The sequence below is a fragment of the Balaenoptera acutorostrata genome, chromosome 1 (assembly GCF_949987535.1).
Source record: "Balaenoptera acutorostrata chromosome 1, mBalAcu1.1, whole genome shotgun sequence".
NCBI lineage: Eukaryota > Metazoa > Chordata > Mammalia > Artiodactyla > Balaenopteridae > Balaenoptera > Balaenoptera acutorostrata.
The window spans coordinates 51,003,123-51,028,810 of NC_080064.1; the positions used below are offsets into that span (position 1 = coordinate 51,003,123).

General features: G+C 42.4%; 1 protein-coding gene across 10 annotated transcripts in view; it reads left to right on the top strand.

The window, feature by feature from the left end:
• The window catches only part of FGGY (FGGY carbohydrate kinase domain containing), a 434,091-nt gene that overhangs the window by 206,482 nt on the left and 201,921 nt on the right, over positions 1-25,688 (top strand). For 8 of the 10 annotated variants that reach the window (XM_057531672.1, XM_057531675.1, XM_057531680.1 and 5 more), the window contains one exon: positions 1,246-1,374. In XM_057531672.1, coding sequence (XP_057387655.1) covers positions 1,246-1,374 — 129 coding nt within the window. Of the gene's footprint in view, positions 1-1,245; positions 1,375-11,309; positions 11,386-20,830; positions 20,916-25,688 lie in introns of those variants that run through there. The other 2 variants (XM_057531713.1, XM_057531708.1) reach the window with 2 other exon arrangements.

The window sequence follows — 25,688 nt, forward strand, 5'->3', positions numbered from 1 at the left end:
TTCTTAGCTAAACTTTTTCCAAACTGGATAGAATTTGATAAATGGATAAAAATGGTGTTGTGGAGGAGCTCTGTTTTCAGTTGGGGGAGGTCGTGAGCCATTCGCCCTCTGCCTCCCTCTCTAACCGCCCCCCCCCCCTGCCACCTCCACCCGCAGAAGTCCTGCAGCACCTCTGCGTGTCCCTGGAACTCCATGGAACAATTAACAAGTGGCAGGAATCTTAGCACTGAGCAAATGGCACACATTCAGAATCCTGGACCCTTGGAGCTCAGAGGGATCTTAGCATATATAGAGGCCCAGCCCCACCCTTCTTGCAGTGCAGAAATACGATAAATTCTTTGGCTGGGTTGGGTGGAGGGCGTGACTCAGCCCCTGCTGAACACCTGGGAGCAGATGGATCCCTTCATTCTCTAATGACTTACATGGTTCTCTGTGTCCTGATCTCATCTCCCTAACTAGGTTGGGGGCAAGGATCGCCTCTTACAGTGACACAGGGCCCACACAGCGCAAGACAATCAATAAATTCTTAACTGAAGGCCTGACTGACTGCAGGAATTCAAGGTCACCCGAAATATCAGGGTCACTGCATTGCACAACTCCAAAGAACACCATTCAAATTGTACTCTGCGGTTGTGCAAGTAGCAGCCTTGTAAAGTTTGCAAAGTTTAGACTGGGCTCTCTTTTCCAGCTGAGAAAAACTTTTAAGAAATTCTTTGTTGAAACAAAATAATTTCCTCCCTTATCTTCTGATAGGAAGCAACTACATAAGTAAATTTTCTCAACTTCTTTAGGAATATACGTTAATCAGGGAGTGTGTATGGATGTGTGAATGTGTGTGCGTGTGTGCGTGTGTGTGTGTGTGTGTGTAAGGTATGCTGGTAGGGCTGCTGTGTTAGGAAGCTCGTTTGGAACAGTTTGACCATTTCAACCTAGGCTCCAAGAGGCCACTGCATTTGTATCTTTTGGAATTTCTCATGAATGGAATCTTTCTCTGATTTGAAAGATGCCGTAGAGCTCTTGGCTTTGTAAAGCACCCCAGAGCATGGCCTATGGGAACCAAGGACATATACCTAAGTCACCAAATGAGTGTAGGAACTCTTCGCAGCTGCATGGTTTCCATCTTCATGAAGCTGAGAAAAGGCAGAGGAGAGGGGAGGGGGCAGAGAGGTTCTCTTAAGAAAACCCTCTGTTTGCTTTTGTGTTTTTCAAACTGACAGGTGTTTATTTTTTCTCCTGTCTACCCAGGAAACCAAGTGCTGCCTCCTGGAACTTCTCTTGGAAATGGGCTCACACCAGAGGCAGCAAAGGACCTTGGCCTTCCTGCTGGAATTGCAGTGGCAGCTTCACTAATTGATGCCCATGCGGGAGGACTAGGTAATCTCTTACTCCATGTCACTACCAACACTGTGTTCAAACTCTCCTCAGAATCAAAGACACTCCATTTCTATTTTTAAAGCAAAGACTGAGAGCTGGTGATTCAAGATACAGTAAAGAAAAACCTTTAACAGTTAGGCATGTGGGTAGAATTGTAGAACTTTTCATCAATTATAGGATTCATTTATAATTTTATTAATTTCTCCATAAAATAATAGAAAAAATGATGTGAATAAATATCTGGCTGGTTCTTTCCTTTACCGAAAATTTGATAAAGGTACATTAACTTCCAGCCAGCATGGATGATGATGGTGTACTTACCTGTACTGCTTTTTTCTACAGATACTCCAAAACCCTTACAATTCTACTTTTATTTTCATAATATATTTGGCGTATATGCTCTGTCCAATTACTTGGGTATATCCCTGATTTCATCTTCTAAACAAGTCTCCAACCTGGCATTCCTGTATTCATTTATTCATTCATCAAAGACCCATTGAACACTTAGTATGTCCCAAGCATGGTGCTGGGGGACAGTGACGTTAATTAAAAACAAACAAACAAACAAACAAACAAGATCTCATCCCCAAATGGAAGGCAGACAATGAGACAAGGTTTACAGTAAAGTGTGATAACTCTATCCTCTTCTTCATCCTTATTGCAGTTTTTTGGCAGGGAGGGAGGCATTGTTCAGATTCTCAATATTTTTCACTTCAACTGTAGCCAAATTTTTCCTAGCCTTTCTTTCTAAGAGTGTTTCTTTTTAAATTATGGTTCAAAACTTCATGAGATCAATTTAGTAGACCATGACCATTGGATTTTCAGAATAGAATGGACCGACCAGAGTAGAAAATCTCAAGAGTATGTCTAGCACAGTAAGGGTAAGCACTTTTTTGTGGAACTTACGTTTCCACTTCCAATTTATGTGTCTGTGCATGTGTATACTGGGCCATGATGAAAGTGAATTTCTTACTGTGGGTTACAGTCCAAAAAAACTTTGAAAGATATTTTAGTCCCTACTTCATATTACAGACAAGAGTTATCTATTTAAATGCTTTCATCGAGCTGCATTCCCAGAACTCTGTCCATGCATCTTCACCTCCATGTCTTTGCACATGTGTTTCTCTGCCTAGGATGACGGGTCCTCCACTTTGCCCACTTGCTAACTTCTACTCTAAGTTGAAGACCCATCTTAGATGCTTTCTCCTCTGTGTAGATTTCCATGGAAGACACTTCCATTTATGTTGAAATTCTCTAAGCTGTCCTTCTTTCAGCACTTTTACCTACCCCTATGGAAGAAATGATTGTGTTGTAATTGCTGTTTTATCTGCTTGTCTTTTCCACCAGATTATAAGCTCCTTGAAGACAGGGGCATTGTATTACTCATCTTGTGTAACCTGTGCTGAACTATGTCTGGTTCTTATAGGTGCTTGATAAATTTATTAAATGAATAAAGTCACATTAAGGCAAGAATAAGGTAAAATAGCCCTACCCTGTAGAGTGAAAGTTAATCTGTTGCCTTATACAGCAGATTATTAAGCAGTGACTAGTTCTTCTGCATGGTCTCTGGGTTTTCAGAGCAGGATAGCTCTCATCTATCTACAAACATGTCTGTCTTATTCATCTTTATGTGTTCAGGATCTAACACAGTGCCTGAGAAATAGTAACCAGCCAGTAATGCATGTGGGTTGGAAAATACTGCTTATAGGCAAGGGTATTTCTTTCCCTTTTCAGTGTGGGCAGTGTCTGCTTTTATTTATTTATTTATTTATTTTTGGCTGTGTTGGGTCTTCGTTTCTGTGCGAGGGCTTTCTCTAGTTGCGGCGAGCGGGGGCCACTCTTCATCGCGGTGCGCGGGCCTCTTCACTATCATGGCCTCTCTTGTTGCGGAGCGTAGGCTCCAGACGTGCAGGCTCAGTAATTGTGGCTCACGGGCCCTGTTGCTCCACGGCATGTGGGATCTTCCCAGACCAGGGCCTGAACCCGTGTCCCCTGCACTGGCAGGCAGACTCTCAACCACTGCGCCACCAGGGAAGCCCGGCAGTGTCTGCTTTTGATTGGAATGTCATGATTTTGGTTTTTAAGAACAGGTACAAAGAGAATTTGTGGTCCAGACAGACATGGAGTGTTCCTGTCTCCTAGTAATCCTGACCTCCCATAACCTGCTTGAGGCCCGGGAAGCTTCCTCCATCATGCTCTTTCACTTATCCCTGGGCCAGCAGTCTCCGTCATCTACCCGCACCCAGGGGACAAGCACTAGGCTTGGACCACCACATGATGAAAGTCAGCAGGCTGCACCTTGGGAACTTGCAGGACTCTGGTTCCCTTGTCAGTTTCCCAGGCCTCCCTAAGGAACAGACCGAAACACACCTTCTCACTTCTGCCCAGGACTCGCTGCGCCCTCTAGGAGGGGAGACTGTGTCCTTACAGGCACCTGGTACTGAAGACACTCAGAGATGTAAGTTGAACCACACTGAAAGGAATCCAGGCCATGAAACGACCCCCCTCTTTTCCTAAATCAGAGATGGTCAGTGGCAGAAATGTTTACCCTTAGAAGCTTTGGCTGAGATTTTTTTTTGCCCTTTAAAACACAAATGCATGGGGCTTCCCTGGTGGCGTAGTGCTTAGGAGTCCACCTGCCAATGCAGGGGACACGGGTTCAGGCCCTGGTCCGGGAAGATCCCACATGCCTCAGAGCAGCTAAGCCCGTGCGCCACAACTACTGAGCCTGTGCTCTAGAGCCTGCGAGCCACAACTACTGAGCCCACGAGCCACAACTACTGAAACCCGTGCACCTAGAGCCTGTGCTCAGGAACAAGAGAAGCCACCGCAATGAGAAGCCCGTGCACCGCAATGAAGAGTAGTCCCCACTCGCTGCAACTAGAGAAAGCCCGCGCGCAGCAACAAAGACCCAACACAGCCAAAAATAAATAAATAAATAAAAACAAAACAAAACACAAATGCACTTACGTTAGTGAGTTTCCCTTGTGTTTTCCAAAAGTAAGTTCTTTCAGTGGAAAGATAGCCTAGGACCTTGGCTTCTTAAAGGGCTGAGCCTAGGGGCCAACAGTGGCTGGGGAGGGACCAGGCAGGCGATTCTCTGCTGCTGTGGGACAGTGAAGACCTACTGAGCAACTTTGACCAAGTTTTATCCTTCTTATACCTCCATCTCTCCCCTTCACCTTACAGCCAGTTTAGGGTTAGGATGTCTGGGAAAAAGAGATGGCCTGGGAGCAAATATTCCCTCTTGTTTCCCACGCCGCCTATGCCCCTTTCAGAATGTAGAAGAGAAGAGACGCCTGAAAATCTTGAAAAGGTCGTCCACCCATCCAGCCGTGCAGTTACTAAAGATAGCTACTGAATGTGTGTAAACATGGTGGTTACTGGTCTAGGCACTGGAGATTATAGCAGTGAACCAAGCAGCCAAAGCCCCACACCTTTTGGAGAGAAAATTCTCATTCTCTCCTGGCCTGCATGTTTGTAACTTAATAGTATTGGTTTGAGACAACTAACCCCTGAGACATATCATGATGCTGTAATAAGGGCTGTGAACGTGGAATCTGAAGATCTGGGTTTAAATTCTTACTCTCTCTACCTGTGTACCTTGGGCCAAATATCATACCTCTTCACACTTCCGAATTTCCCCTTCTGCCATATGAGATAGTGATGCCCTCCTCACAGATGTGTTATGACATAAACAGGTAAAGCAGCTGGTGTAGCATCTGGCACATAGTAGGCACGCAATAATGAGGTATCTTTCTTCAATTTTTCTCACTCTGGAGTGACAATGCCTGGCACAAAGTAGGAGCTTTATAAATGGAAGTTCCCTGAGTTACTATCCAGGAGAACTGTCTTCCCTTTGCATAGGCAGTCGGAGAAGAACCCCAGGCTCCTGGACTTCATCTGCCTTCCATGAATCTGCCCTAAATTTCCTTCCCCAATACTCTTTTACAGAACACAGGATTCACTACTTTAAGATTCTGTACAGATTGTGGTCAGAAGCAACCTCATGATCTGGTTAGATGAACTCCATGCTAAGAGATTGTCAAGTGTCAGGTTAAGAATCTGGCTTTTGAGTTGGATGCCATCCAGGCCTTGCACAAACAAGCCCCTGACAATCACGGTCCCTTCAAGTGCTGACCTGGTGTGACCTACCTTGGACCCCCATATTCTGACTGGTACGAGGGGTCGGCATTCTGCTTTGGAGAAGGACTCTTGGACTCTCAGTCTCCAGGGAAGCCTGGGATGGGAGGATAAAGATCAAAGAAGCAAGTGGAACTCAACTCATGATTTTTCCAGTTCTGGAAAAAAGAGGAGGAAGGACTTGTTGGGAATAGAAATCGAAGCTAAGAGAACATTTTGTACTTAAGGTGCTGGTTCGTAAGTTCTCCCGCAGATAGCCAGAAGACGGGAGGAGGTGTGTTTGCTCTTTGTGGGGGTGGTTCTGGCCAGGGCTCCGGCTGCTGCTCTCTTCCTAGCTTGTAAAAATAGTGGTAACTTTGTTCCAGGTCTGTTCTTGGCTCCGGCAGCCCAGCTGTCCTGAACGGCAGTAACAAGCTGATTTCTGTCTCAGGCCCTCTCCCCTAGTTGTTCTTCTTTATCAGACCAGCTTCTGATTCTCCATCACATCCTGAAGCCGGGCTGTCTCCTCCGGGAGCCTTCCCTGACTCCCCCAAGTTGACTTAAGCCCTCCTTCCTCTCGCTCTCATGATGCCTGGGACTTGCCTCCTTTACAGTACACATCACCCAGGTTTATGTGCGCAACTTTGTCTCATTTACAAGTTTGTGAACTCTTGGAGCGTGAGCCCCGTGCCATTTCATTCTTATATCCCAGCACCCAGTGCAGTGTTTTGCGTGTGGAGGACCGTTAACACGTGCATATTTAGTGAATGAGTGAATGAATGGCATCCCCTGCGTGAGGGATGGATATTCAACTGAGAAGTAGAGTAACCTCTCGTTACAGAGGCGGCTGCCCTGTACATTAGGTGCACCTGGCTCAGTTCTCCATGAAGCGAATGAGTTGTTCTGAGCACTCCCTGATCCAGTCCTGGATGTCTGGGAACTCGTGTCCTTTGTGCTCCCATCATGTTAGCAGGTGTTGGCCAAGAGCAAACGTTGTGCCTAGGTTTAGCGTCACTCTGATGCCAGATACTGGGTTCTTTGCCAGATGTTGATTCGGCTTAAATTGCTCACTAGGCCAGATGTTGATTTGGCTTAAATTGCTCATCTGAGTTGCAGAATCAAACCAAATTGAGGATTTTGAATTTCTCCCTCCCCTCCCTTCCCCTCCTCTCTCGTCTTCCTTCCTTCCTTTCTTATAGCAGAAGAATTGGTTTAGCCCGTCTTGCAAAAGGAGCTTCTGGTCCATGCCCTCTTAGAGCAACACATAGTTAATTCCAGTGAGCAGTAAAGCTTGCCAACTTTTCTTCTCACCGTTGTCAGCGCTCTAGAAGCAACACTGATTCTCAAAACAACTTTATACATACTATTATTTTGTTCCATTCGTTAAATGAAATAATGAGGCTCACAAAGACTACCTAACTTACTCAAAGTCACACGGTTAGTAAGTGGTAAATGCATGATTTAAACCCACACTATCTGATTCCAGAGCTCCCACTTCTAGTCACCATGCCTTATGGAATGCATATCTGTTACAGTGTGCTCCAGTCTACTCTTGAATTTGACACTTAAAGTAGCATTTGAGTGAGTAACAAGTATTAAAAAAAGAAGGTCTTTCAATAAATATTTATTGATGACCCCCTTTACTAGTTGATGAGAGTATAAGGTGAATATGAGAGAGAACTGGACTTGTGGGAACTTGTAGTCTAGTAGAGAAAACAAACATTAAGTAAACAATGCAATTATATGTTCCAAGTATATGAGGCTTTGGAAAAATATGGAATGGGCCCAGAATTGAGACTTGAAGAATTATAAAAGGATTCCTAGAGGAAGTGATGTCTGTAATGTAACTGCAACATTTCCTGCCCTATTATTGCTTCTTGGTAAAATGCAATTCATTTACTTGTTGTAACTTTCCAACTTCAGTTAGGCTTTATTTCTAATAATAATAATAACAGTAATACACTAATAAAACAAGAATCACTACCCTTATTGGTACTACCTTCCATGTGCCAAGTACTCTGCTGGACACTTCATATACTTTATCTCTTGCTGCTCATGATGATCCTACAAGGCTATCTGGTTATTTCCCATTCTGTACGTGAGGAAGCTGAGGGCAGAAAGAGTAACATTTCCACCATCACATAGCTAGTATTGTGGCAAGATTTGAACCTGAGTCTGACTTCAGAGCCCTTGTTCTTTTTCTTTGTACCAGTGGTTCTCAACCAGGGGGGATTTTAACTCCCCAGCCACCCCCACAGGACATTTGGCGCTATCTGGAGACATTTCTGTGATTGTCATTTGGAAAGAGGAACTGGTATGGCATGTGGTGGGCGGAGGCTAGGAATGTTGCTAAACGTCCTACAGAGCTCAGGGCAGCCCCGCAGCAGAGAGTTATCCCGCCTCTAAGTGCTGGGAATGAGAAGTCCTACTCTAAACCGAAACCCTTCCTATGATAGTATTTCCCTTCATCACTTCAGTTTATTTCCGTAGAAGCCAAAACACAGCCCCAAATAAGGGTCTTGCTGATATATTAGTACTTTGTCAAAATAGACTTTGTGAAATTAACTCTTCAGTGAAAATAGTTGAGATAAGACAGTAGAGTGAAGACTTCAGACTAGGGAGTATAAGATGATTACTGCCCCTTCCGTCTTACCCAGAGTCTGACATGAGACCACTTGTCCAGCTTTCAACACATCATATACACTCGCCTCCTTGCCTTTGGTCATGCTGTTCGCTCTGTTTGGGGTGACCCCGCTCACCACCTAGACAGTCCTACTCACATGTCAGCAGTCAGGCTACATGTTACTTATACAGTGGAGATGTCTCCAAACTGAACCCTGCTCTTAGAAACCAGGATTCACTCCCTCCTCTGTGTTTCTGCCACACTTTCACCTATTTCATTTTTCCCACCAAATCATGTTCACTCTGCCCATCATTCAGCATAGGACCCACAGAGTCAGTCCCCCGTGAATCAGTGAGTTAATTAAGATAATAAAAGTGAGAGGATTTTGAAGTATACAAAACAAGGATTGCTAAATCCAGGTAGGGGAGGCTTTAAAAAATATATAGATACCTACAGCCTACCCGCGAAGGATCCTGAGTCTGAGTGTCTGGGGCGGGGCTGGGAAACCGATTATAGGATGGAAGTTGTCACCTGGTGCCCAGAGGAGACGGTTTGCGGGACAGGTTGGCACTGGGCACACAGGTCAGAAGCAGAAGTGATGTGCAGCTCTCAGGTAGACAAATCAGACCAAACCACAGCTGTGCTGAGAAGGAGCCAGGCCCAGGCTCGGACCGGAAACTGGGGGCAGGAGGGAGTGTGTCCAACAAGAAAGAGAAGCTTGGATCCAAAGAGGCGGACGGTCTGTAAGGAGGGGGATTAGAAGAGCAGATAAAGTCTTGCCGGGGAATCTGGAAGGAGAAAAGCGGTGTCAGTGCCCAAGCAGATAGGGCGAGAATGACTCCGGGAGTTCCTGGATGTGAATCAGAAAGGGGGAGGAGGAGTTTGTTGGTGCGATTTTAAGGTTATTGTGTTAGGCTGAGTTTTGGTTTAATGAGAACCACTGCTGCCTGAGACCAGAGCAGCCGCATGAGCCTTGGTGAGGGGCAGAGGGGATGGGGGGGAAGGACGGCTTTCGGTTTGCTGTCCCCAGACCCCAGGCCTTTCCCGGAACACTGCGCTTCTCTGGACTGTGAGGGATGAGCCTTAGCTGGGAGACCACTCTTTTCTGTGGTCAGAAATCAGGGAGAAATGCAGGCCTGTGGGGCTGCAGCCCCCTCCTGCTGTCCTACCCCTCTCTAAATCTGTGCCACACAACCCAGGATATGCAGCTATGAGCCTACCCTGAAATGGTTAACTTCTTTATTTTATATACAGAGTCCTGTTTGGATAATGAGTGATCATAGGCTTAAGAACTAAAAGGTTGCTCAAAGACTTTCTGTATCAAATTCTTCAATATGCAGATGAGAAAACTGAAGCCCAGAAAAACAGTGAGTCATCCAAGGTTACCCCAGCAAATTACCGTCAGAGTTGAATTTAGAAACTGAGCCTCCTAATTCATTGGTCAGGGGCCCTGCCCCTGTTATGCCACACCATCTCCAAATTAGGAAAAGGGAATGGTTTTGGTTATCTGGAACTCTATCCGTCGTGGAAAATAAGAACAGGCAAGAAGTGGGTGTATTCACACCTGTGCTTATGTATATGTGCAGCTGTATATGCATTGCATGTATATACACGTGTATGTGTGTATACATCCCTGTATGTGCGTATATGTTATTCCGCTCTACACATGATATCCCATTTAATGGCTGCAGTCAGGATCCTGGCTGGCTATCAAATAGGTAAACTAGCTGTTCTAAGCCACTCATGAGTAAGTCTCTTCCATTTCGTGGTCACAGGCTGCATTTAAGGGTCTCCCTCAAAAGCTGGTAATAATAAAAATACCTGGCATTTCAAGTTCCTTCTAAAAAGTTCAAAACAATTGTTTTTGTTTCAGTCTGTGCCCAGCTTTGTGCTGGGCACTTAAATAGTCAGTGTCATCAGCTCACAACCACACTGTGGGCTGCCATTGTTTTCTGCATGTAATATACAAGGCTATCAAGGTTTAATAACTTGTTTCAGTGTGACATTTCAGTAAATGATAAAGTTGGATCCTAGGTCCAAGTTTTTTTTTTACTCCAGAGCCCATGAGCTTTTTCCTGCTTGCCCTTCTAGTATATTTATGTATGTCTAGATATGTCTGTGCATTTACTTACCTTAGCCTATAATTACACAAACATATGTCTATATCTAAAACGGAAGATAGAGCTTCTATTAAACATTCTTCCAGGTAGGTTTGTTTCTAGATCCATTTTATGGATGAGAGAGTTGAGGTCCAGATTGGGGAAGGGACTTAATAAAATATACTTCAAACAGCACACATGTTTGGGGCTCTCCCAGTCATGGGGAATAAGACCAGGCTTATTAGACCAGGCTGGCTATTTTTTGACTGTGTAGTGGAGAGATCAGTAATGCTAAAGTTGATAATAATTTTGTTGATTATTTTTGTTGATTAATGTTGAAATGAATGTTGATATTAAACTTATCTGTGTAGTGACTTGCCACTTTCAAACCATCATCCTGGTATTTTTGCTTCCATTAATGGTTGAGCAAATGAACACTCCAGTAGGTGAAGGGATTTGCTTAAGGATACAGGATGAGGAAGGATTGGATCCAAGACTGTAATGCTGATCTGTCTCTCCCCGTCATTTCACATTTACTTTGGTGAAGACTTTTCATCAAACAGTGGAGCAAGTGCTTCCTTCTAAACAGAGCAGAGTGTGTTGACTCAGTGTGAGTTCCTGTGCCCAGAGTCCCTGATTTCAAGCAAATCTCTGACCAGGTCATCAGCTTCAGAACCTTATCTGGTATCCAGAGGGAATTTTTAACCAGAAGGTTCTACTTATTCACTCATGTATTAATATGTGACTGAAAAGATGAGCTGCTGTTTTCCTTCGCTGTGCTTGGGAACAAAAACAAAAACACACAGAATAACCCAGCCCCAGGTTCTGATGCTGCCAACCACCTGTTAGGAGGACTTCCCACCCCAAGTTCAGAAGGTAGAAGACTGCTGGAAAAGTGTTTGTTTGGGGACCCAAAGTCTAAGATTGCACTTGCGTCACTGGCTGTGAGAGTAGCCTTACCCCAAAGGTCCACTGTTTTTCATGGCACGGAAACTCAGCACATGGTGCTTCACATCCATGTAATAACCCTGAGTGCTAATGTTTACTCTGGGGCTTGCACATCCGCAGCTGTTGGTGGGAAAATGCACATCTCCAGTCATCGCCCCTCCGCGGCAGCCTCACATCTGAACTGCTGTCTGCTTCCTTATCATCTCCCCACGGGCCTGGGTAATTTCCTTGTTTTCAATTTTCTCTTAACTAAGCATTCATATGAGTCATTATAAAGGGTGAAGAGAAAAAAAGATTGTTTTTTCCCTGCACTGAGGATCTTGAGGATTGCCTCCTGGCATCCTGCAGCCAGTATAGATGTCTAGAGAAACTAAGAAAGAAAATTTTGGGGGATATAGAAACATTGTACTAGTCTCTAGTTAGATCTTTTAGTATCATCTCCCCCACCCCAGCTTGATAACTCTAATTTTATCATGTTGTGTGCTATGATATAGGAATGTGACTTCTAAGGACAGTGAAAATGAAAAAGTCTTGAGGTAACACAACAGTAATTAAGAACACATAACTGATTCAAATCCTGATCCACTTCCTGTCTGTGTGACCTTGGGAAGTCACTTGACACTTCATGCCTCAGTTTTTCCATCTGTGAAATGGGAATAATAATCGCACCCACTTCATAGAGTTGTTTGAAGAATAAATAAGCTAATATCTGTAAAGCACGTAGAACAGTGTCTGGTAGTGCTATGTGTATTTAGGTATGACTAATGGGATCTCAGCGGATTTACGTTATGAATGATAGCAGTGAGCAAGAGAAATTCAAAGATTCATTCCTTTATTTACCAAATATGTGATATCTTCCTTTTATGTGCCAGGCATTGTTGTAGGGGTGTTGGATATAGTAGTAAATAGAGACAAGTTCCTACTCTGTAGAGCTTCTGTCTTGCTGGGGGTGTTCATAACCTTACATATAAACATATATGTGTATATTTTTGTATGCACTGTATGCATGCATGCATGTGTATGCACACACATGCACATGTATGGGCATGTTCATGCATGTGCTTATGTGTGTCCACGTGTGTGCATTTGTTATACATATCTGTATGAGCATCCATTTATACATGTGTGTGCACAGATGTGCCTATATCTGCATGCTCATAAATGTGTATGTATGTCTGAATGCTTGTGTGTATGTTTGTGTATATGTGTGTGTGCCAGTATACACACACACACGCATACACGCTTGGATATATGTGTTTATACATGTGTGGGTATATGTGTGTATATATGTATGTGTATAGGCATGCATGTGTGTTTATCAGGTACTGCTAAGTGTTATGAAGAACAGATCTGTGTAAAGCAATGGAGAGTTCCAGGAGTTGCTGCCAGTACAGAGAGTTCTGGAAAGTTTAATCCAGAGTGGTGACATTTGAGGAAACAGACCTCAGTGAAGTGAGGGAACATTTTATGGTTTAAGAAGCAAGGTAGCAATTAATTTAATCAGCAAATATGTGTTAGGCCCATTCTTGTATGGGCCTCAGATGCCATACAGGGCACTGGGGCTGCCAGAGATGACCCAGTCCTCTATCTAGAGGAGCTTAGCAGCTGGTGGAGAAGGCAGACCTGTCATCAGAAAAATCTCATTGTAACCTGCATGCTGCTTTTCCCAGATGAGAGGGAAGTGTCACAGGAGGGCCGGGAATGGATCAACTAGCTCTGCCAGGACAAGTGAGAGAAGCATCACCTAGGAGGTGGAAACGGGATAAGCATTTCAAGAAGCAGGAACAGAATGTGAAAAACTTCAGAGTGTGGAACGGCCTGACTTCATCAAGGAGCATTTCAGTATGGGAAGCTTGCTGTTCAAGTGTGAGGGGAACAGTGAGAGATGGCTGGGAAACCAGAGCCGTGTACCATGGTGTGGGCTCTGCGCTCCCAGCTTTGCCACTGGTTATTAACAAGTTGCTCAGCTGCTCAGTGCCTCAGAGTTCTCCTCTGTAAATGGTAATGACAGTGGCGCCTCGTCCGGCGGTTGCATTTTATAGACGCCTTCTCCTGACACATGGTGAGCCCTTAAGTGTTAGCTCTTCCAGGTCAGAAGCTCAAATGTAAAAAGCCTAGAATTCCAAGTCAAGGAGGTTGGATGCTAAAATTAAGTTGGATCAACCCTATCTATTCACATAGCTTCCTCAGCACTGATTGTCATGTGAAAACTATGTCAAGTGTTCTACATGAAGCATTTGCCTTTTGGAGTGCAGCTCTGATTTGTAATACCAATGGGTGATAGTGCAAAGGAACAGTTAGAGCAGTAAAAAAAAAAAAAAAAAAAAAAAAATGCCAGCTCATTTTAAGCTTAGAACAAAAGTGTTCACTTCAATGGAATGAAGCAGATGTTTATTTTCCCAGTCCCTGGGAATTCGGAAATAACCCACTTGCTGCCAGGGCTTTGCCGTCTACCTTTGCAACGTCACTTACCCAACCTGCAGAAGCATAGCTGGAAGGGAAAGTGCATTTCCCCACCTCTGACTTCTGTATCTCAGCATCGTTGTTACTCATCCATCAGGCCTGAGGGTGGGCAGTGCTACTTTTCACTGTCTCCTACCCACTCTGATCTTGGCCACTGTCTCTGTGAGAGGAGATTTATCTCTGGTCCTGTCATCTCTCTTCAAATCCAAACAGAGAATGTACAAAGTCTGCCCATGCTCACTGTAGTCTGAGCTGCTGAGTGTTCTTCCAGAGCCCTTTAGGATTTCTGTGCCCATACTTCTGAATGTTCCATCTTCATTTTGTTGGTGGCAATGACAAATTTTCCCACATAACTTCCCTCTGTTCCCATTTTGGTTAGAAATGACTGTTTACTGAACACTGAGAATGGAAAATTCATAGAGGGGCAACGTGAGAAAATAGGTTATTTACACTATTTCCAATTACCCATAGTAAATCGAAATCATAATACAGATAATCCAAAAAAATGAGTATTTTAATTTGAACATAGTTAGGTTTTTGTTGCGCTTGTTGGTACATCCGATTTCTGTCCTTATTTACATATTGTAGTGGTTTTCAAATGTGAGTATGCGTAGTCAACTAGGGAATTAGTTAAAATGCAGATTATTGGGTCCCTGCAACCACCACTATGACAGATTCACACCAATAGGTTTGACGGGGGCCTGAACATCTGCCTTGTATCTGGTCCCCACATGATCCTAATGGACTTCACCACTAACACCTTAAAAGAGGGCTTTTGTGGGAGGGCTGGTCTAAACTCAAGTTGGTTACAGTCAAAAGTCATCTGTATGTAATCCAGAAAGAACAAAACTGAGTCCAGGCTAATTGAAAGACTGCATTTTAAAATTTTTATTTCAAAAGCAGAACAATAAAGAGCTCTTCCAATCTGGTACACTTACCATGATCTGGGCACCACCTAAGCGTTTACCTAGACAACACTTGATATGCGCAACAACTATGGCTGCGTACATTCTTCCCACCCCCATGTAAGGGCCACAGTGAGACTTACCTTGGCTCAGGCATGTGGGTGGGATGGGAGGAGAACCTCGAAGGTCTGTCTGACTCTAGGTCTCCTGTTCTTACCATCAGATAGCTTCAGCCAAGCCTCTGTTAACTGAGTTAGCCATGGACAATTTTTTTTTAGTGTTCAATAAACAGAAAACTTGGAGCATCTTTGGATCAAATGCTCAGGTCTAGGGAAAGCTGTTTGTTTTAAAGAGATTGTGTTAGGCTGTTAAGCTGTATTGTTACAGTTTCCTGGGCTGAATTTAGCCTAGAGAGTTAAAAGTATGCCAGCCTTGTGACTCACCACTGTGAAAACGGAGGGGGGTGTGGACTCCGCCATCAGTATCAGTAACATGAGTGGACTCTATACACCTTTTATATTCAGGCCTCTCACCACTGAAAGTTGTAAAGAAAAACCCACATAGCTCAATTCTGCGAAATGCATTAAATATTCTGGAATAATTTGGCTCTTATTCACACATTGTCTGCTTTACTGTGGTGTAACCTTATTGCCCAGCCTAATGCATGTGGGCTAATAATTCTTTCCCCATGTGCCTGTCTCTGAATGTAACACATAGACAATAACATTTAGACACTTAAGTAGATGATTATATTACTGTCTCCCCCACTTAGACTGTGAGCTTCTTGTGGGCATTGTATCTGGTCATATTCATCTCTGTAACTTCAGATCCCAGCACTTAACCCAGGAAGCATATGCATCAGTTAATGTTTTTGTCTATAAACAACATGTTGTGGCAAAGTCAATGACGTAAAGAAATAGAGATATAACATGAGGACTAAGTTCTATAGGAATTTGAGAAAGGGAGAAGTCTCTTTCAGTAGAAACATTAAGGCAAGGGAAGAACAAAGATACTAATATTCCTTGAGTGACTTCAGCATGGCAGGAATGTGCTGGGTAGGCTCCTTGTATGATCATCACATCATCCCCAGCCGCTTGTTCAAGGTCACGCAACTAGTAATGAGAACCCCAGAACGTCAGCCGCCATGGTCCTTTGGGGAAGTGGGAGGGGTAACCTGTGAACCGTACCCAAAGTAATGGGTATCTTCTCCACTGGAAGCAATGAAATGTAGAAGAGTCTGGATAGAGAGAATAGCAATAGCATATGTGAAGGCACTGAAATGTGTTGAGAAATGGCAAGCGTTTCAATTTGGCCAAAGCCTGTGATATCTATGAGAGATTCCTGGAAGATGAAGCTGTCAGGGTCAAATAGGTGGGGAGAGAATGGCAGTACTTGAGCACCATGTTGAAAAGTCTGTGCTCCCCCGCTCTTCTACCCAGGCATTGTCAAGCCACTGAAGGTGGTTTTAAGCAAGAGACTTATTCCACGCAGGACTTATGTATTTCTATTCACAATAGTTTGGGAAGAGGAAGATGTGAAGGAGAAGGGGTAGCCTGAAATAGGGTTCTGGCAGAGGGCCTTGAAAGGAAGACAGGGAATTTGACATCTTCTTCTTCCTTCTCCCCCTCCCCTTCCCCCTCCTTCTTCTTCTTTCTAAATCCATTGATTAGGCAAGAGTTGTTTACAATTTTGGATGCTCTTTATATTTCTCCTATCTATTACTGAATTAAATGTATGAAAGTATCTTTTTAAATTTGAAATAAAATTTCTCTCATATTTGGCAGTAAATAGTAAATAACTTTTTAACCTTAAAGTAGCAGAGGAATTCATCGAGTTTCTAAGCGGGGCTTTCATTAAAACCTATTGTCTTTCATGGAGATATCCACTTGACTTGAGGGGCCATAATCAAAAGAGAAACCCAAAGAATTGGGCTTGATACTTCTACTGCTTTACATGCTGGACATTTGCTGATTTGAAATCTGCAGCTGAGACTCTGGTAAGGGTAAGTGAAACACCAATTTGGTAATCTCTCCAGGCTGGAAAGACAACAACTTGAGTTCAGGGATCATTAAGGATGAAGAGTACTGATAAACACCCTAGGCTTTTAGCTGGGACCATAAGAGTAAACTGAAAAAGACAAACTTTACAAAGGCTGAAGCCTGGCTTTGAATAAACTCAGCGCTTGATTAAATTCTGTTAATCTGTCCCTACTTCAGCTAGCTGCAAGAAGGAAAATTATATTTTTTCTGGAGGAAGATAACATAATCAGAGGTTCAAATTATAAATAAAATTTTTCATATACAATTTCTCTATAGAACAATCTAGTTATACAAAATATAAGAATTTTCATAAAACAAGAGAAAAACCAAACCCACAGAAGATCCAGATGTTGGAAGTATTATACATGGACATTAAAGGATCTTTGAGTAATTTGTTCAAGAAATTATAGGAGAAGATGGAGAATTCAGAGAACTGGGAGTTATAAAAAGAACCAAATAGAAATTGTAGAACTGAAAATGCAGTAATTGAAATTAAGAACTGAAAAGATGGTATACAGTTAACAGCAGACTCAATATAGCCAAAGGGAGAATTAGTGAACTGGACAATAGGTGGGAAAAATACCCATGCACACTAAAAAATATCTGTGGAAAAATATCCATGTATATCCATGCTGCAGCACAGTATACAAAGGATAGAAAATACACAAAATACACAAAAGAGTATGAGAGATGTGCATGGTAAAGGGGTCTAGCAGAGATACAATTGGAATCTTAGAATGAGAGGAGATATATAATAAAGCAGAAGCTATATTTGAAAAGATAATTTCCAAAAGTTTTCCAAAACTGGTAAAAAAAACTCAAGTGAATTATTTTAACATTGGAAAAAAACTATTAATGCAATTTCATATTTTAAAAAAAGAGGAAAATGATATGATAATTTTAATAGTTGTTTAAAAATGGTCTTTCATAAAAAAATTTAAGACAGAGTCATGACTTTAAAAAAATCTCGGTGGGCTTCCCTGGTGGGCGCAGTGGTTAAGAATCCACCTGCCAATGCACAGGACACAGGTTCAAGCCCTGGTCTGGGAAGATCCCACATGCCGTGGAGCAACTAAGCACATGCACCACAATTACCGAGCCTGCGCTCTAGAGCCCGCGAGCCACAACTACTGAGCATGCGTACCACAACTACTGAAGCCCGTGCACCTAGAGCCTGTGCTCTGCAACAAGAGAAGCCACTGCAATGAGAAGCCCGCTCACTGCAACAAAGCGTAGCCCCTGCTTGCCGCAACTAGAGAAAGCCCGCACTCAGCAGCGGAGACCCAGCACAGCCAAAAATAAATAAATAAATAAATAAATTTATTAAAAAGAAAAAAGAATCTTGGCAAACGAAGAATAGAAAGGAACTTTCTTATTCTGATTAAGGATATATAGAAAACAAAACAAAAAACCTAATTCAAACATTAGACTTAATGGTGAAATAACACTTTCCCATTCTCACCACTTCTATTCCACATTTTATTGTAGGTCCTAGCCAGTGCAGTAAGTCAAGAAAAATATAAAGATTAGAAGAAACAAATAAAACTAACATCATAGATGACACAATAACACACATATAGAAATTTAAACATTTTATAGATAAAATATTAAAATTTATAGATAATTCAGCAGGGGTGCTATTCAAAAAGTCAAGACAAAAATAAGTTTCATTTTTGTAAAGAACAAACATTTAAAACAGTAAAATTTTAAATAGCGTAATTAACAATAATATAAGAAATCTAATACCTAGGAGTAAATTTAACTGCACATGTGAGAGACATCTATGCAGAAAGCTGTAAAACATTATTGAGAGAAAATGAAGAAGACACAAATAAGTGGAGGGATATATGATGTTCATTGATTGGAAGATGCAATATTACATAAATGTGACAGTTCCCCCTAGTTTGTAGTGTAGACTCAATGAGTCCAGTTCAAAATTCTAGCAGATTTCTGTGTGAGGGGCTAGAAATTGATGATCAGATTCTGAAACTTTTATGGAAAGAGCCAATCATAAGACAACCTTGGAGAACAGCAAAGTTGGGAGGACTTAATACTAACAGATATAAAAAAACTTGTTATAAAGTAATTAAGGCTGGTATTAGGGCAAGGGTATAAAAAAAACTTGTTATAAGGTAATTAAGGCTGGTATTAGGGCAAGGGTAGACAAACTAGAGGAAAAGAGATTAAGGAGTCTAGAAACAGATTCACAGTTAATTTATGACAAAGGTAGTACTGCAGAGCTGTGAGGTATGTTAAGTGGATATCAATATGGGAAAGACTGAATGTTGCCCCTTGCCTTATACCATACAGTAGAGTTTATATACAATTTATAGATAATGGAATATTATTCAGGCATTAAAAAGAAGGACATCTTGCCATTTGTGACACATGGATGGACCTCAAGAACATTGTGTTAAGTGAAATAAGTGAGACAGCAAAAGGCAAATACTGGATGACTGTATGAGCTCTCTTACATGTGGAATCTAAAAACAAGCAAACAAGCAAACAAACAAATCCCAAGCTCATAAATACAGGGGACAGGTTGGTGGTTGCTGGAGAAATGGGGGAGGGGGTCAGAAGGTACAAATGAAAACTAAGAAATGAGGGGTGGATACCAAACCTTCCCAGCTAAGTTCTGATAATTGACAGTGGTTCAGTACTTCAGTGAACTGTGAAAATGACTTTGAACCCTTTCATCGTTTGTATTTTTTACATGTTCCTCCCTCTGCCAGGGTAAGAGTAAAAGCAAAAATTTACTCGTTTCCTGTTGTGTTTTTTTTCCCACTAGAGGTTTTCTTTTCTTCCCACTATTATAGTTTAAGTTTTATCCTGACAAATTCCAGGACACTAGTCAAATTCTTTTTCTTTTTTAATGAAATTTGGTTGCATTACTTGATTGATAATAGCCCAAATGGACTCAGGCCACACAGCACCATAGAAAGAGGATGGTATGAAGACGGAAAGAACACCTGTGGACCTGCCAGAATTTAGTCTGTAGGTTGGCACGTAGATGGCAGAATGTGGGGAGGATGTGGATGATGATGAGGACCAGCAAGCTTTGGGGCACTGCGCCCAGTGACAGCATAACAGGTGTGCCGGGGCGACGCAAGGTTGGAAGGCCCGGCAGGCGGAAGCTGCTTCATGTTGTCTGTTCGGTTGCTGCCTCTGGTCTGCGCTGCAGGTGGCCTTGGGAGTCGTCTCTCCAAAGAGCCCACAAGGAGATGCGCTGACATGGACACACTCCAGAGGTCTGCCCAGAGGTGCTTCGAGAAGATGGACTGAGTGTTATTTTTTAAATCACTCAAGAATTCTTCCCTTTAGAATACAGAACTTAGAAAGAGAGCAAAGGAAGAGTGAGAAATAATATGAATATACAGCATATATCCAACAGAAATGTTGGATACCAAAAAACCGCCCAAGAATACCCACAACTCCATTTCTACAGTCTCATGGTTGGAAAGCATGATCTCCAGAGCCAGACTGCCCGAATTCCTATTCCACACCATCACCTGCTCTCTGTGATCAAGGGTCATTGACTTACCGGCTGGCTCTCAGGTTCTCATCTCCAAGATGGGCCTCATAACAGTAATTGTGAGGATCCAATACCACGGTAATTTCCATAAAGCACTTAGAAGAGCTCCCTGCATAGGTATGAACTGTTATGATGATAGTGATGTAGAGAAGACCTAAGGCTTTTGAGGTAGGCTGCAGCGGGACCCAGGGTGAGTGGCCACAGCCAAGGTGGAAGAGATCTCTGACCATCAGCTCAAAGGCGAAAAAGGTCCTCAGTGGAGAAGCCTGTTTGGACCCACATGGGGTGAGTCCATTCCTTCTGCTAGAGACTTGCTGTGCCCCTGTGGCAGCCATGGTTAGGCTGCTGCGTACCAGTGTCCTCGGCTCCCAGGAGACTGTAAGCCCTTTGAAGACAGGGATTATGCTTTTTGAAGCATTATTTCCCCTGCAGTGCTGAGCGCAGTGTCTCATGGAGAGTTGTGCTCAGTAAACTTTATCGAATTGGGTCCTACTGAACGGAGGAGGGAGAGAATATTATTCGGGGCCTAACATGTGCCAGCACTTTTCTTTCAAAACAAGATTGTATTTTTACATTTTACTTTGAAATCATCACTTCCCTTTTACAGAGGAGGTACTAGAGGCTCAAGGAACTCCACTCATTTGCCTGAGGTCACGTGGCTGGAACTGACTCTCTGAAATCCAGTGCCCTTTTCAGGCCATTGCCCTGTGCCCCAGGGCCTGGGAGACAGGCACAGAGAAAAGAGAGCAGAGCCTGGCTGGAGAGCAGAGCCCAGGGCTGCTGTCCTGAGAACGTGGGTGTCAGAAGCAGGTGCGTAGGTGGAAAGGGAGGGCTGAATCTTGATCTCTGTTGAAGCAGCGATGTCGTTTCAACTACAGTTTTTGAAAAATGCCAGCGTATTCCTGTGGGATTTGCTGTAATTCATTTTTGCTCTCGTCTTCCACACTATTTATTTACCTAAGCCTTTGTTCTCTTTGAAACTATTTGAGCCACATGTCATTCATTGTGTTAAAACCCTGGGCCCTTTATCCTGCTCAGGTTTTTTTTTTCCTCTCTCCAGCTGCTCTGCATAGCACTTAATTCTCTGACTCTCTGGCCTGACTCTTATCCGGCAGTAGGTCGCCTTACACTCCCACCCCCATTCTCCCGGGAACGGGGGCCAGGAAAGGAGGATCCAGCTTCAGACTCTATTTTTCTTTTCTGTCTCCTTGTTGTCTAAAGCATGAGGCAAGGTTAGATCAATCAGTCTAGGTGTGGTGAAGCCCCGTGACCCTCCCCAGGGGAAATCCTAGCCCCATAGAAACTTGGCTGGTTTTGGCTCTGAGAGTGAATTCCAGGCTTTGAAGAATCTGTCAATGTTCAACTAACCCCACAAAACCTCTGGAAGTTTTTGATGGAACCGAAACTCCCACCAAGGGAGGAGGCCCTGAGCGTGGCATCAGAGGCTGGGGAGAGAGAGAGAGCCAGGGAGCCAACTAAGATCTTTTCCTCTGAAATTCAGGCCTCTTCCCCAGGTTCAGGTGTCCTAAAGAGTCTGAGCAAGTCCCATCTCCCCTTAGCATTTTCCTGAAGCCTCTCACTGGCCTGCTCTGTGTCTTTAAGGGGATTGTCAGGGTGCCTAGTGCCTTTCTCACCTGCAAGGAGCCTTCAGATAATTTTATGAATGGGACCATTTGTCTAGGGGCAAGAAAAGATCGCTGAAGGAAACCTAGTCCTGCTGTCTCCTGGGAGAAGTTGGATACTGATATTTATTTAGCAGTTGTTCTGTCTTGCCTTATGTGTAGGGTGACCACGTATTCCAACTTGCTCAGGACTTGGTTTGGTACTTCCTGGGACACTGGGAGTACAGTACTAAAAGCAGGAGTAATGACCCTGTAAAGCAGATACCATTACTCTCACCTCACACCTGAGAAAACTGAGGCGCAAAGAGGTGAGTTAGCTTATGGCAGGCTGCACAGCACACTTGGGGTGGACCTGGGAATCCAGGACTATAAATTGTCTGACTTCAGACCCTGAGCTTTGTCCAGCCACGTTCTCCAGAATACAAGGTTGCATCTCCATCAGACTGTGCAGCCCAGCAGCTCGCATCATCTCTTTCTCTCTCCTGTGTCTTTGTTTAACTGTCTCTTTTGTCTCCAGGGCTACCTGAGATGCCTTTCCTTTGCTGTCCCCTTCCCCTGCTGACTGAGGAAGCTCCTGGCTCACCTCCTCCAGGAAGCCCTTCCTGACCATCCAAACTAGGTCGGGGTCCTGGCTCCACGCTTTCATTAGTCGTATTCAGGTCTGAGTCACTGGTTGTCCCATACTGTCTTATAAGTGTCTGCCTGTATGCCTTTCCAGCCCTCCTAGACTGGGGTCTTGTAGAATAAAAGGAAACAACTTTCATCTTTAGAGTTCTAGTTCCTCACACAGTGCCCGGCTTATAATTGGGGGTCAATAAATAGCTGGTGAATTAATTAGTTTATAAAACATCAGAAGACAACTGTGTGATTTAGAGTCACAGTTTGAGATCTATTTAAGGATTTATTCCTTAAGATACATTTGTGGTACTTGGACCAGTTCTCTTATTTTAATTTTTTTTTTTATAGTGCTGCAATGAACATTGGGGTGCACGTGTCTTTTTTTTAATTTTTAATTTTAGAAAGTAAGTAATTTTTTGTGAGTTAACTTGGCAGTTTAGATTGGATTTCAACTTGACCCTTTACCATGTCTAATGCCTACGAGTGAAAAATTGTCTTTTATGAGGTCACAGGTGAGAATGTCCAAGTAATCTAGAGGCTGTGTTGAGGTTAGGAAGAAAGGAATTTCTGAAATCAAGTTTTTGCTTTGTCTTTACTATGGATTTTGCTAGTGTTCTCTGAGTCTCAGATTTCCAAGTTATTACCTATTAGCCTACCTTTGAGATTCAATCTTTCTGGGTAGAAGGGAGGAACAGAGTAGTGAGACCCAGTTATCTGAGGCTTTATGCTTTGTTCTCTGACCCTCCCAAAGCTCTTGTATTGACGTCTGATGGGTGCAGGTCATGGATGAGTGTAGCACTTAGACAGAAATGACATTTGCCATCACCAAGTTGAATTGCAGGACGAATGGTGCTACATGTTATCGTGGCTTTAGGGATATAAACAGCTTTTGGTTTATTATCAACAATGTTGAAAATGTTAGCCTGGATCATTCCTACTACCTGGTACCCCATTTTCTTTATTCCCCTGAGCCCCCCATTATACTGTCATCAGTTGTATACCCAAGGACAGAAAACAAATGTTCCAGTCAATCTAAGTAAGCCCAGATCCCTCTGGCAAAGCACGCACCATGCTAAGAGGGAAATGCCTGAACTGTCAGGCCAAGCCCTGCTCTTTTTTTTTTTTTTTTTTTTTCCACACACACACACACTGTATTTTATTTTTACAAGAGATAAATAGACTGACACCAAGCATTGTACATGGATGACCACAACAAAAGCAACAATGATTGCAATTACCAAACATGAAACACACTCATACTATGTCATAATATTGACATTCAGTCCAGTAATCCTCCACTGTAACAGCTCCTTTACTTCGCAGTGAAAATTGATTTGTATATTCTTTGCCTCTGAGTCCTTGTGGGATTTTTTTTTTTTTAATTCAGACAGAAAGTCACAAAAATTATACTCATCCTCATCAGTTCACTCAGTCCCATGTAATTAATTTTTTTTTTCATCTTGATCTTTTGTTAGCACTTTTATGAGTTCATCAGTTTTTCATTAGAGTTCTGAAAATGCTTATTCATTCAGTTCAGCAGTACAGTCAGTTACCAGAAACCTGTACTTGTCAGAGTCTTTTCCATGAATTTCTTGAAGATGAAACCCTTTTATAGGAACATACTTGCAAAATCATCAGAGTACACCCAGAACTGTCTGTAAATGACAGAAGACTTAAAAATGACCATGGTTAAAGATTTGATGAAAGTTCATAATAATGCAGTTGACAAGAAAATTAGTTATTTCTGAGATATACATTTTAAAGTAATAACTAGGATTATTACTTATAACCTTATACCAGAACATATAAGATTTTTAGAAGTTTCCTGTAATGTCTGAAACATTTATATTAACATATTTCCATACATATTTCCATACAAATACAAATATAAGATTTTTAGAAATTTCATGTAATGTCTGAAACATTTATATTAACATATTTCCATACATATTTCCATACAAATACAAATATAACATTTTTAGAAATTTCATGTAATGTCTGAAACATTTATATTAACATATTTCCATACAAATAACCCAATGAAAGTTTAGTATTAGTTGTTTTGTTTGTTTTTTTATACTGCAGGTTCTTATTAGGCATCAGTTTTATACACATCAGTGTATACATGTCAATCCCAATCGCCCAATTCAGCACACCACCATCCCCACCTCACCGCAGTTTTCCCCCCTTGGTGTCCATATGTCCATTCTCTACATCTGTGTCTCAACTTCTGCCCTGCAAACTGGCTCATCTGTACCATTTTTCTAGGTTCCACATACATGCATTAATATACGATATTTGTTTTTCTCTTTCTGACTTACTTCACTCTGTATGACAGTCTCTAGATCCATCCACGTCTCAACAAATGACTCAATTTCGTTCCTTTTTATGGCTGAGTAATATTCCATTGTATATATGTACCACAACTTCTTTATCCATTCGTCTGTTGATGGGCATTTAGGTTGCTTCCATGACCTGGCTATTGTAAGTAGTGCTGCAATGAACATTCGGGTGCATGTGTCCTTTTGAATTATGGTTTTCTCTGGGTATATGCCCAGTAGTGGGATTGCTGGGTCATATGGTAATTCTATTTTTAGTTTTTTAAGGAACCTCCATATTGTTCTCCATAGTGGCTGTATCAATTTACATTGCCACCAACAGTGCAAGAGGGTTCCCTTTTCTCCACACCCTCTACAGCATTTGTTGTTTGTAGATTTTTAGATCATGGCCATTCTAACTGGTGCGAGGTGATACCTCATTGTAGTTTTGATTTGCATTTCTCTAATAATTAGTGATGTTGAGCATCTTTTCATGTGCTTCTTGGCCACCTGTATGTCTTCTTTGGAGAATTGTCTTTTTAGGTCTTCTGCCCATTTTTGAATTGGGTTGTTTGTTTCTTTAATATTGAGCTGAATGAGCTGTTTATATATTTTGGAGATGAATCCTTTGTCCGTTGATTCGTTTGCAAATATTTTCTCCCATTCTGAGGGTTGTCTTTTCGTCTTGTTTATGGTTTCCTTTGCTGTGCAAAAGCTTTTAAGTTTCATTAGGTCCCATTTGTTTACTTTTGTTTTTATTTCCATTACTCTAGGAGGTGGGTCAAAAAAGATCTTGCTGTGATTTATGTCAAAGAGTGTTCTTCCTATGTTTTCCTCTAAGAGTTTTATAGTGTCCAGTCTTATATTTAGGTCTCTAATCCATTTTGAGTTTATTTTTGTGTATGGTGTTAGGGAGTATTCTAATTTCATTCTTTTACATGTAGCTGTCCAGTTTTGCCAGCACCACTTATTGAAGAGACTGTCTTTTCTCCATTGTATATCTTTGCCTCCTTTGTCATAGATTA